The sequence below is a fragment of the Sus scrofa genome, chromosome 13, assembly GCF_054392235.1.
Source record: "Sus scrofa isolate SSC_HxYL_T2T_F1_AM1 chromosome 13, Sscrofa_HxYL_maternal_Yorkshire_Landrace_v2.0, whole genome shotgun sequence".
NCBI lineage: Eukaryota > Metazoa > Chordata > Mammalia > Artiodactyla > Suidae > Sus > Sus scrofa.
In genome coordinates, this window is record NC_139395.1 from 45,020,365 (window position 1) to 45,034,010 (window position 13,646).

The 13,646-nt window shown below is 50.7% G+C and overlaps 1 protein-coding gene across 3 annotated transcripts in view; it reads right to left on the reverse strand.

Moving 5' to 3' along the window:
• SCAP (SREBF chaperone) overlaps nt 1–13,646 on the reverse strand; it is a 68,255-nt gene that overhangs the window by 7,421 nt on the left and 47,188 nt on the right. For all 3 annotated transcript variants that reach the window (XM_005669481.4, XM_005669480.4, NM_001198694.2), the window contains 7 exon segments: nt 6,069–6,226; nt 4,904–5,124; nt 4,615–4,720; nt 3,771–3,943; nt 3,262–3,388; nt 1,681–1,793; nt 789–883 (listed from right to left, as the gene is read on the reverse strand). In XM_005669481.4, the coding sequence (XP_005669538.1) occupies nt 789–883; nt 1,681–1,793; nt 3,262–3,388; nt 3,771–3,943; nt 4,615–4,720; nt 4,904–5,124; nt 6,069–6,226 (993 nt within the window).

Here is a 13,646-nt window from a genome sequence, read left to right on the forward strand (position 1 = left end):
CCCAGGCTCTGGGGATAGATGGAATTTCCTCAAATTAAGTTTTTAACCCACGTGCCTGTTTGAGACCTCTGGCATATCACACAGCTTCTAGTCAAATTAGGGTAAGAAGGATGGAGCACCACGGTGGCACTGTAGTCATTAGTAGACACTGTCAGCTCTAATGTCCCAAGACTGCCCCATCCTGTAGGTGCCCTCTGTGCTCTCAGCTCACCCCTACACCCCAGCAGGGCTGCCAGCCCTAGGGGAAGAAGAGGAGGGGGTGATGCATTCCCTACTCCCAACCCATCCTAGACCAGCAGCAACAGTCCAGGCTTCCAACTCAGCAAAGGTCAACTCCCACCTCTGCTAACAGCCCCACAGCTGAGCAGAGCTCTGAGTAACGGCTGGGGGCCCTCCCACAGAGGGGGCCATAGGTCTAGAAGGTGAAGGGGAGGGTAAGGGCTCGAGCCAGGAAAGGCAGTGGGGGCGCAGTTCAGGGGCCAGCTAGCTGCTACCTTGCCCACCAAGCCACCTCCTGCCACCTGGCTGAATGAGACAGGCAGCGAGGGCTAAGAGGACAGAGACAAAGGCTGCCAGGCTGGGAGCTACATCTTATAACCAGCCTTGGCTTACAGAACCCTCCTCCTGAACCAGGGGTGCCAGGAGTGCCTTGTGAGCAGTGACAGCCACATTGCCAGAAGAGGGCCCACCTCACAGGCGACGGTGGTGGCCTATGAGGCAGTGTGCCCCGCACAGCTGGGGAACTCAGCAGCTGGCCCCACCTGGCCTAAGCCCTGGAGGGGCCTTACCTGGATGGCTGGTACGAGAGTGAAGTAGCCAATGAGGATGATGCCCAGCTCCGTGGCCATGTTCTTCATGATGGACCAGCTCTCACTGCTTAGGCCTACAGAGGACAATAGGGCCATGGGGCCAGCACATGACCTCTGTCCACTGTGTCTGCTCATGCGGACATATCTAGCCTCACATGCTGCTCTTTGTCTGGCATACACAGTCTGCCAGCAATTGGCAGAACAGCTCGAGGGACAGAGCTGTGTTCTAGCTCAGGTGCCTTCCTGGGCCTGGGACTATCACTCAGTCACTTGCAAAAGGCTCTGGGCGCCCGGTGGATAGCAGCCATTTTCCCCTCGTCTCCTCAGAACCCCACATCCAGTGCAGGGCCTGGCCTCTCACAGCGGCTCACAAAGGTTTGCCCAGTGAACGAAAAGCCTGCCTCCAGCCAAGTTCCCACATTTACCTAGAGGAGGAGGTGCAAGAGTTCAGACCTCCGGGCCTCAGCAATCTTTCTTCACTTTTCCCAGAACCCCAGATCTCAAACTCCTGCCACTGAGGCTGCAGGGGGCTTTCCTGGCAGCTGTGGAGGCAGTGTCTCTAATGTGACCAGCCCTACAGGCCTGGCCTCGTGCGGTGGAGTGAGGAAGGAAGAGCATAGACCAGGTGCTAGCCTGGACATGGGGCCACCAAACAGGAGCCCTGGAGCAGAGTCTGGTTTGCTTTCTTACTAACACACGAACCAGGACAAGGCACAGTCCAGGGACTCCACAGTTCCTCAGGGCTCATGCTAACAAGCTGCCCTGTTACACTGGAGGCCGGGGCAGTAGAGGTTTCTGGGCTCTGTCGTGCAGCAGGAGGAGGCAGAGCACACTCCCCCGCTGCTCTCGTGTACCCCCACTCCCCCGTTACCTTGGGCAATGCGCAGCTTCACCTCGAGGTCCACTGGGGTCGAGACCACTGACTTGGTAAGCACCAACACATTCTCTAGCCCAATGACCACCACAAGGTAGGGGAAAATCTCACTGGGAACAGAGAGGGAGAGGGTGAGGACAGTGCTGAGGAAGGCCCCCAACTTGGCTGATTCTCAGCAGGTTTGGGTCCTGGGAGGCTGTAGGGTTTGCCACCTATAGTCAGGGCTGCTGGTGACTCCCACAGTACAGGGCAGAAACCTCACCCTTCCTGCCTACACCCACCAGGGCCTCTGTCTTCACCATTCTCAGCTTTTCAGGCAGGCTTCAAAGCCTTGCCAAGAGCCAGCAACCATCCCTATCTCCATCCATTCAGCATGGCAAAAAGAGGGATTAAAGAGCCCCCCGTGAGGCCAAAGCACAGCTCCCCGGGCCTTCCCATGCCAGACTCTGCTAGCCAGAGGAAACCACCATGGCCAGGACCCCACAGCAGCACTCCAGGCCAAGCCGTCAGGACTGCATGCAAGGGGTTAGACCAGCCTAAAGCGCTATTCACCTCTGTGGAGTAGTGTGTTTGTAGAAAAGCAACTATATCTAAAGAAAACTCTCCCAGCAATCCAGAACAGGCTTCCCCTACCAGTAATGGACTATGTGGGAAGTCTAGGCGCAAGAAACAACAGCCAAAGAAACTTCACTGGGGTCTCCGCTGTGGAGCAGTGGAGGTGGGGGCTCTGAGGAGCGCAAAGTAGACAGCTATGCCGGGAGGGGAGTGCTCAGCACTGTCAGGTTTAGGAAAGGACGTGGGTGTCCTTCGAGCAAGGCAAGTAAGAGAAAACACAAAATCGCTGTTCCTAAAACCAGCCTGACAAGCCAAGGTAGGGGACAGGCCAATGGACTGGATAGACAGGTGAGGCCCAGCCACAGCTGAGGAGACTAAAGCCTGAGGGCACAAACAGGGAAGGGCTTCCAGACCACATTTCAGAGAGAAACAGCAGAGGAAGTAAACGGTGGAAGGGTGACAAATTAGTGTGCTCATGTCTTACATCTTTTAAAAAACTTACTCTAAAATGACCTATTTTATTAGGTCTTTAATAGTAAAAAAGGAAGAAATGCACCTCCTCTATGTCACACCCACTTAAGGCTTAAGCCATCAAGGAGCAATATGCACTTGTACATATGATATATAAATACACACATACACAGCCACATACCCTTTCTCACACACACACACACACACACACACACACACGTAATAGCATATATATGTGCATAAATACACATGTATATGCATAAACACCTAGCCCATACACACACACACACAGAAATAGAAACATGAATGTACATCTATACTCATACTATATATGTATTACATATAAACACTGATATACTTTGTACATATGGATGAACACAACCAGGTAGCTTTAAAGAGGAAAAAAACGCACCATTTAAATGCCAAAATAACCACGTGAGGATATGGGGTAATAGCAAGCATCCAGTGCAGGGCAGGCCACATGCCCAGAAATGCAAGGCACTCTGGCCTGTGGGCCCACCCTGCAGCCAGTGGAGCCTGCTTGGGACCTACCCGCCGTTGAGGGTAGGTGTCAGGCCAAAGAGTGTGCAGAGCCCCACAGACATGAGCAGCGAGCTGAGCACTGTGACCACGGCGGCCAGAGCCAGCCCCCACTTGGACTTGACCATGTCGATCTTGCCTGGAGGGCAAAGAGGGCACATCAGGGCAATATCTCCACAAAGGCCCTTCTAAACTGTGCTCCTAGGAGGTGGATGTGCCCTGACATCTGAGGAAGGGAAGGCCCCAGCTTAACTAAAGAAAAGGATGGCTGTACACACTTCCCATTTCAGGGGCAGAGTGTGTCCTTTGGGCAACCTAGCCCAGGAAGATTATTGAGAAGTGAGAGGAGCCCTGGACCCACCCAAGCCCCTGCAGCTCTGGAGGATGAAGCCTTGGCTTTGGTGACCAGCAGGCATGTTCTACATCTCTGCCTAAGCCACCCCCAAAGGCAGGGAAGGGGGTTGTTCTGGAAATGCCTGTGTAGCTGGGAGAAACCACCAGCCTCCTTGCCATGGACCTACGTGTGGAGAAGTAGATGTAGGCAAACAAGATGATGTAGGTGGTCACAAGCGGGATGAGCTCGGCGATGCCTATCTCCTCCTTGAAGTGCACATGGACCAGGCTCTCCGCCCGAAGGCTGCAGTTGGGGCTGGGGTGCAGGAGCATCAGACGGGCCCGCAGGCTGCCCAGAAACCTGGTTGTGAAGCAGGGCGGGATAGATGGACCATCCCTCTTGGTCCAGAGGACAAAGACAATCCCTGGAAGGAGGGTCCGTCAAGGCTTCCTTCCTCCCCCTGTGTTGGGGGAAGCTTCTCTGTGGTGTCTCACCTTTCCTACAGGCTCCAGAGGGGGTGGGGAGAATCAAAAAGTTGGCAAAATTATCTCGGGAGCTGTCCCTTAGCACCCCTTTCCCAACCTATCACTCTACTCCAACAGCCAAAGGGCCAGGAGAGCCCAGCAGCAGCATCTTAAGTGTCCTCACTCTTGCTGGGAGCTGCCTGCGGTGCTCTGTTGGGAAGGAGACCACCTGTGGCTCAGTAGTAACCAGCTGGGGTCCCCTGCCCTCTGCTCAAGAAAGACCAGTGGAGGCACTGGGACACTGAGTTTGTCGGTCCTTCCTACGTCCCTTATTCTTCTTCTTTTTTTTAACCCCATCCCTTTTTCCTAACTAGCTGTCAGGTCATCCCCACTTAAGTGTAAGCAGACAGCATCCTTCAGTCTAAGGGATATAAACATTTCAACAGGAGGCCTGAGAACTCCAAGTGCCCAGAAGGGCATTCTGGACACTCGAACCAGAATAGAGACTACACCAAGCCTCCTGTCACTCCACAGCCCGTGAGGAGCCCTGAGTGCCAACAGCCTTACTTGGCATGGTAGTGCTGGAAGACCAAGGTAATGGTGTACGAGACTAGCCTCTTCCTGGTGTAGAGGCTCACCCCGCTGTGCTTCCCAGGAACACCGAACAGCAAGTCTGCAGACACAAACCACCAGGTGCTGACCAAGGAACGGCAGCTACTGCAGAGCCACAGGACCCCTCTCAGCCCCCACCCTGGGAAACAAGGAATAACCCCTGATCTGCCAGGATGGCCACCAAAGAGACATGGTGACCGACAAGTCCCCTTGCAGGTCCTCAAGGAATCTTCCCTGGGGGTACCTTTGAGCGTGGCTGAGGTCTGCAAGGTTTTGGGTTCATGCTGGTGGATGGTCCCGATGATATCAGGGTCAGCATGAAAGCGTTCCCGGTCATTCTGCCAGAAGTTCCCGGGGGACAGTAGTAGGCATCCATGCTCAGGAAGGATGTTCCGGAGCTTCCTGAGGCCTGGCAGCAGGTCGGTCACCTGTAAGCATACCTCCTCCAGGCTCCTGGTCCCAGAGCTGTGCAGGAGACAGGATGAGGCACCTGCCATGTCTGCTGGCACAGGACAGGCCCACTGTACTTACAAGGTCTCTTCCTTCCTCAGGTTCCCAGATGCCTGGTGTCTCAGTCGGAGGACTAGGGCAGCAGGGGAAGTTCTTCCAGGGGGTCAATAACCAAATTGTGTGGCTGCCTGGTCTTCAAAATGCATGTGCAGCTCAAAAGCCCATCACCTCCAAGGAGAGGCAAGTTCTGGGAGCATACACAGACCCACCCACCAGAACACCTTCGCTAGTTCAGCAGGCAGAGGGATAGGGTGAAAATTAAGGGGTCTGTTTTGTTCACCAAAATACCTTTCAAAGCCCTTATGAACCACTAGTCCACCACTTATGAACCACTTTCCGACACATTTCCCAATAGAATAGGGGTTGCCAAACTATGGCTCACAGGCTATATCAAGCCTGGCACCTGTTTTTCTAAATAAAGTGTTCCTGGAACACAGCCACACCCACCCCAATAAAACCCAGCAATGAGGCAGCTTGCAAAGCCAGCACACTCCAGAGAATCACTGATGGGGTAAGGTTTCAGAAGTACACTCCCAGGTAGAGCTTGCCTCGCATCAACACGGCCACCACCGTTACTCTCACATCTCACAACCCTGGGCAATGAGCCCTCTGGGTTACAAGTCAACTGGACTTCCGTCAGCCTTTCACAGGGTTGGCCCAGAGTATTCTTAACTCTGTCTGAGATCTGAGGACGAAGCTCAGGGCCCTACCTGTGCCATCTGCACAAGGCCGAGGGGAATGCAGCCACAGTGGACCCATGAGAGTGCTGAGGAAAGTGAAGCAGGCTCAGGCACCATCTTTCTCACCCGTTTGCTTTCTGTGGAGCTGGCTTACACTGGGGGCTGCCCTCCCTTTAGTACAGAACTGTATCAGGGAGGCTGTGATCCCAGAGAGGATACCTGTCTCTCAGCACGTGGTTCCGGATCTCCTCCACCAGCTGGAAGGCCCGGGACAGAGGTGAGCGGAACACGTCTACTGCCAGGAGGTTTTTGTGCCAGGGAGACACTGAGGACTTCACAAATATCTGCTGGATGTAAGCCACCGGGGCACCCACGTACTGCAGAAGAAATGGAGGGAGAGGTAGAAAGGTCAGCTCAGCACAAGAGGGAGAAACACAGCCTATGCACAGTAAACACAGCCTATGCACAGATTTACTAAGCACCTGCTATGGGCAAAGCAACATGGGGACAACAAGACAGGCCTTAGAAAATAAAGACATCCACCACTTACGAACCACTTTCCCACATATTTCCCAACAGAACGGGGGCTGCCAAACTATGGCCCACAGGCTCTATCAAGGCTGGCACCTGTTTTTCTAAATAAAGTCTTCCCTGGAACACAGCCACACCCACCCCATTACACACTGTCCACGCAGCTTTCATCCAACAGCAGCAGAGGTGTTTGCGACAGAGACAATGTAACCCACAAAGCCTAAATAAAACATGTACTATCCAGCCCTTGATGGAAAATACCTGCAGACTCTGCAATAGGCCATAAGCTCCCCAAAGGGTGTGGCCTTCTTACCCTAGTTTTGACCCTTGTAGGTCAATGGTTTTGAAGCTCAACAGACCCAGTTTTAAATCTCTACTCTCCAACTCTATGGCCTTGGAAACATTTTTGACTTCTCTGGATTTCAATTTCTTTAGTGGGCAAGGGGGATAATGACACTCATCCTATAACATCACCAAGATGTACCCACTAGCTCACACACACACACACACACGCACACACACACACTGTGTGCAGAGATAAATGCCAATGGAAATGTTAGCAATAACCGATGTGGTACATGGTTTCACCACCCACCACGACAGTCCTATGAAAAGCAAAATGATTGTCTAGGGTTTCAGGACTCAAGCAGGGTGGTACGGGATCCAAACCCAGGTCTCCTCATCAATCACACTTTTCTCACTAGAACTTGCCATGTATATTTAAAGAGCTAACAGGTACCTAAGTGACAAAATGACACATGTATAACAGGTGAGGAATGATTCCTAGTGATACATATGCCATGAAGCACCCCCCAAACAAGGTTGTGGACTAGTCGTGGTAGGGTTATGGCCAGAAGAGGATCTGAGTGGAGCCAGGATATGGGGAAGGGGCAAGGAGGGTCTCTGAGGACCATCCTGGACAGCACAGAGGAATCCTGTCAGATAATAAAGGAAATTATAGCTAAAAGGAGAAATGGCCAGGATGAAGCCCGATTTAGCCATCTGGATTTTAGCCAGTTGACCAAGAAAAGCCCCTGATTGTCTTTGAAAGGGAGGGGTGGCCGGACAAAGCAGTGCTCTGAGACCCCTAAAGTTAGACTGTCACCCAAGTAGAGAGAAGGAAGGACCTCCTATAGCCCGGAGGCACAGGCTGGAGGGAGCCAGGCCTGGCCAAGGGGTGAGGGGACTGTCCTGATGCCTGTGCTGCGATCATGGACTCGGAAGGGAAGGTATGTAGATGAAAGGAAGGCCCCCTAGCCACTTAGTGATGCCATGCTCCAGGCCAAGGTACAGCAAGTGTCAAGATGCTGAACATGCACAGCAAGTTAACACCTCTGGGGCTCCTGGGTACAAAGGAAGAACCTCTGAGTAGCCATCTGAGCCTTTATGAAGCATACATTTATAAATGGCTCTGGGGACAAAAGGCCTCACCCACTTAGTCTCCTGCACCAGACTTAGCTCACGAGAAGCTGCTGGGAGATACAGTGGTATCTGGATAGAACTGAATGCCACAGGTTCTGACCTGAACAGCAGCTCACTGTCTCAAGACACCACACAGAAGGTGGGCAGCAGCTGCCCAGAGACCAACACCCCCACAAGGAGAGAGATTCTCAGGGTGATCACCCTCAAACTCCATGAAGGACACAGCACATCACCCAGAAACAGTTGGCACTGCGGAGCCTCCAGACCCAGGTCTGTTCCCACTGGGTACAAGACTGCACATACAACCTCCTCTGCCCACAGCCTTTGTCAGATGCTTCACCCTCAACCTCAGGCCCACTGACCCTGTGCAACTGAACATTTGGTTTCCAAGCAGGACAGCTCCTTGGTCCTCCCGTCCACATCTAGCCCCCTTCCCAACCATGACCATCCAGGCCACCATTTCAACAAAGTACAATGAGCATACTACCACAACCAGGGCAGAAGGGCCATCTCACAAACTCCACGAAACACGAGTATGGAAGTGTCTTGGTTGCAATGTATATTCAACTCAGTGAACGAACACCAGTCCCAGTGCATCTTTCCTCAAGAAAGCAACTATTGCCTTTTTCCCACCTAGGCCTCTGGTATACAGAGAGCAAATGAGCCAAAGGCTTGCCCTTATCAGTCTGAGCACTGGTGTGGGGCCAGGAGTTTCCTTTGCTTGAAAGGCACTCCAGATGTGTTCTCCTTTGAGGAGAAGCCAGATTTGGCATGAAACTGCCTTCTTTTCACAAGCAGGGCAAAGCAGCCCTTAGCTAGCTAGTACATACTGGGCAGAGTGGCCATCTCACAAACACTACAAAAGAAGCGTTTGGAAGCGTCCTGGGTGCAATGGATATTCAACTCAGTAAATGAACACCAGCCCCAGGGCGTCTTTGCTCAGAGCTCTCATTCCAGGCTCTAGGGATGGCTCCAGGAGTTTCCCGGCTTAACTCGCATGCCTCCTCAGAAGTGTATCTGTTATCACCATCATCACTTTTAGGGGAGAGGATCCATAGTTTTCATAGGAATATAAAACCTCTTTGTCCTTAGACACCTCGCTCTCCTTTGACTTTGTGCCAGTCTTGGGTAAAAGCCACTGATCATTATTTTCACTCCTCAGAGAATAAGCCTCACCAGACAAAAAAAACTAGAAGTGAGCCATGCTCTCCGGCCTTGGTGGAACCTCCCTCTGCTGGTCAGCTCTTCCGACTGACTCCCAACTGAACTTTCCAAGCAGTTATTCCACATTTGTCCACTTCTTTCAAGATCTTGGTTCAGGAGTTCCCATGGTGGCGCAGTAGTAACAAACCTGACTAGTATCCATGAGGATTCAGGTTTGATCCCTGGGCTCGCTCAGTGGGTTAAGGATCCTGCGTTGCTGTGAGCCGTGGTGTAAGATGCAGACGTGGCTTGGATCCCACATTGCTGTGGCTGTGGTGTAGGGTGGCGGCTGTAGCTGCGATTGGACCCCTAGCCTGGGAACCTCCATATGCCATGGGTGACACCCTAAAAAGACCAAAAAAAAAAAATAAAGATCTTGGTTCATTCAGTCATTTAATATGATTGATATGACTATCAAACTCATTGTCCAACAGAGGTGCCCACAACCACCCTCTTCTGAGTATCAAAATTCTCTTATGGTGGTTTATTCACAGGTATTAGCCTAACTCTTGTCCTTCACTATCTGAGTTTGGGATCCCCTTGCAGCAGTCTTTAAGCAGTGCGGTTTCTTTCGGAGGTTCAGGAAACACAGGGAGGGGAGCAGTGACAGGAGCAGGGAAGGGAAGGCAGCCAACAAAGTGTGTTAGTGAGCAAGTGACCTCTGTGGATAACTGGATTTAGCTGAGTTATCCCACCTGACAGGAGAGAGCTGAGTTTACACACCAACTCCTGCAATTACTGGTTGAGGGCTGCTCCTAGGGGTGTGAATTCTCCAGCACCTCATGCCTTCTGTACCAGTGATCCTTTGACAAATGAGATGCAGATGTTGGTGACTGGAAAGCAGGCAGGCAGGCACTAAAACGGGTAGCAGGAGACATGGGCAGGACCTAGCACTCACTATGCTGTGTCCTATCAAAATCCCTACTTGATACTCAAGTGAGAGACCCAGAAACAGAAATAACACATGGCATCCTAAGTGCATGATGGAGAAAGCATAAAGGCCAGTGGAGTCCAGATGCCCCTGGGTACAGAGTGAGGAATCCTCACTAGACGGAGGCTTCTAATGTGGCCCCCCAAATTCCTACCTCCTGGGCTCATGTCCAAGTGTAACCTCCTTGAGAGTGGGCTGCACCTAGTGACTGGCATCTGACAAACAGAATATAGCACAAGTGAAGAACTCTCAATTCTGAGATTAGGTTACAACAGACTATAACCCTTCAGGCCATTTTGCTTAGTGAAATAGATCAGGCACAAAAAGACAAATACTGTATGACTCTACTTATATGAGGTACCTAAAGTAGCTAAATTCATAGTGACAGAAAGGAGACTGGTGGTTATCAGGGGCTGAGGAAGGGGAAATGTGGAATTATTGTTTAATGGGTATAGAGTTTCTGTTGTACAAAATGAAGAACTGTAGAGATGGATGGTGGTAATGGCTGTGCAATACCGTTAAAGTATCTAACACTACTGACCTGTACACTGAAAAAAGGTTAAGAGAGTAAAATTCATGTTGTGTGTATTCTGATACTTTTTTTTTTTTTTTTTTTGGTCTTTTTAGGGCCACACCCATGGCACATGGAGGGTCCCAGGCTAGGAGGTGAATCAGAGCTGTAGCTGCTGGCCTACACCACAGCTCACAGCACTGTGACCCTTAAACCACTGACTGATGCCAGGGATCCACATCCTCATGGATACTAGTTGGGTTTGTTACCACTGAGCCATAACAGAAATTCCCTGCCACAATTTTTTTTAAAGTGGGAGGACAAAAAAGACTATGGCCCCTCCACACCTCTCTTTTGGAGCCACCACTCTGAATAAGTCGGCCATATTATGAGCTGCTCCAAAAAGGTCCATGTGTCAAAGAACTGAGGGGACTTTCAGCCAACACCCAGTGAGGAACAGAAGCCTTCAGTCCAACAGCCTGCAAGGGCCTTCTGCTGGCCTATGACTGGAGTAAACTTGGAAGCAGATTCTTTCCAGTCAGGTTCTGAGATAACTGCAGCCTTGGCTCACATCTTAGTTGCAGTTTTCAAGAGACCCTGAGCTAGAGAACCGAGATAAGAAAACCAAGGCTCAGAGGGATAAAACAGACATACCCAAGGACACACAGCTGATAGGCAGCAGAGCCAGGATTAAAGCCCAGGGTTGCCTAATGCCCAAGCTGGTATATTCTCTACAGCCAACCTCCTGGGTAGCTGTGAACAAGTTCCCATGGAGAAAATGACATAGATGGAAAGGCCCAGCACAAGCAGTGCAGGAGGGGAGCTGAGGTCCTGGGGACTCCTGGAGTTTTTGGCCACCACCATGAGGTCCTGGCCAGGGCTCCCTGGAAACCTTGCGTTCAGGCTCAGGCTGCCACCACAAACACTGCAGTGCTGGCCCCGAAGCAGAGCCACCTCAGTGAACCTGGCAGGTAGTGCTTGGTATGAGGTTCAGGGTTGCATAATGACCTGGTCTAGGGGAGCCAGGTCAGAAAAGGACATCTCAATATTGTTATTATTGTTGTTACTGTTTTAAACACAATCCTTCCTTCACATTTAGAGAAAGCAACCTAGAGCTCCAGGTATTTCACTTTTATGCTGACTGACACACTCAGGGGCTCCCCCTAGAACATGACATAGGGGACTCCCATTACCCAGCTCTTCTGGAAAACAGAGCTCCTGCTCCCTGTTCTTCAGCCCTGGACAGGTGAGGGGTGTGGTGTGGTGGGAAGAGCACGTTCAGGGGACATGCCAGAGTTCAACTTCTGATCTGCCCCTGGCTGTGTGCCTTGGACGAGGGCTTCTACACTCTCCAAGCCTCAGTCCCTTACTCAGTGAAGGAAATGGGAATAGTGAGGACCAAACAAAGCTTTCACATGAACCATCTAGCAAGGTGTCCAGCCAAAAACATGTTAGTTATATCTAGTTGTATTGTTATGTCTTAAAGCTCTTAAAATTGGATTTGGCCTTAAAAGTCATTCCCTTCTCCGCTTTCATATCCCCTCACCCTCCTCCTAGGCACAGTCATCTCAGTCTACGAATTTCTCCAAGTTCAGTGAAACTGACCTTTCTTACTACTGCTTTCATCATGTCACTGCCTCTAAGGGAATGGCTTCCCACTGCCTACAGAATTTGTTTAAATCCCAGAGCCCAGGATTTAATTGGTCCCACTACCTCATCACCTACCACACTCCAAGAAAAATAACTTACTTCAGACTCCGTCTCCTCAATAAGCCGCAATGTTTCTTCATTCAACAAAAAATCTTTCTTGAGCATATAGTATTGGCAAAACACTGGGCTATACAGATTTTTTATTTTTTATTTTTTTATTTTTATTTTTTTTTTGCTTTTTAGGGCCACACCCGCAGCATATGGAAGTTCCCAGGCTAGGGGGCGAATCAGAGCTACAGCTGCCAGCCTACACCACAGCCATAACAACTGGGGATCTGAGCTGTGTCTGTGACCTAAACCACAGCTCATGGCAATGCTGGGTCCTTAACCCACTGAGCAAGGCCAGGGATCAAACCTGCATTCTTACGGATCCTATTGGGTTCGTTAACCACTAAGCCATGAAGGGAACTCCTGGACTATACAGATTTGAAAGGAATGACTTCAGCTGGGTTGTACTACAGTGCACAGAGGAGAAACAGCACACACATCTGCAAGAGAGCTGGGGAAAGCTTCCTGGAGAGCGTGACATGTGAGCTGAGGGGTAAAGACAAGGTGTGCATGCCCAGTGCACTCAGAGGGCAATTCAAGCATGAGAACCTCTGTTCTCCTGCCCTCTGCTCTTGCCAGATCTAATCAATGACAATGACGATGGTGATGGCCAGAAACATTTATCAAATGCAAGTGACGGCCCAGTCACTGCACTAAACTTTTGCATTCTTTCACTTAATCCTATGGCAATATATAATGCAGGTATAATTACTATCCCTATTTTATGAATGCAGAAACTAAGGCACAGAAGTGTTATGTAACTTGCCCAAGGTCACATGCCTGCGAAATGGAAAGTCTTCACCTTTCTGCTTTGGTGAAAACATGCCTTTTTTCAGAGGGAACTGTCCTTCCCCATCTTACAAGGCCACTGATGAGTAACTCCACACAGGGCAGGCCTACTCAGAGCATGGGACCTGCTCAGAGACCTCTCCAGAGGACACATAAAGGCGCAAGTGCAGGGTACAGCCACCATTCCACTGGGGAGAACACTTCAGCAAAAGGAGAGGAGGGAGCTAATAGAGAGACACCTCCAGCATACAAAAAGAATTACAATTCAATAAGAACTCCAAACAACTCAATTCAAAACGGGCAAAACACTGAAATACTCCACAGAGGAAGATATGCAAATACACCAAGCACTTGATTAGTCATCTAGAAAATGCAAATTTAAACCAAAACAAGATTGTTCCATACTTCTATTAGAAAGGCTTTTAAAAAAACGAACAGGAGTTCCTGTCATGGGGCAGCGGAAACGAATCCCACTAGGAACCATGAGGTTGAGGGTTCGATCCCTGGCCTCGCTCAGTGGGTTAAGGATCCAGCACTGCTGTGACCTGTGGTACAGGTTGTAGACTCGGCTGGGATCTAGTGCTGCTGTGGGTATGGCGTGGGCTAGCAGCTGTAGCTCTAATTAGACCCCTAGCCTGGGAACCTCCATATG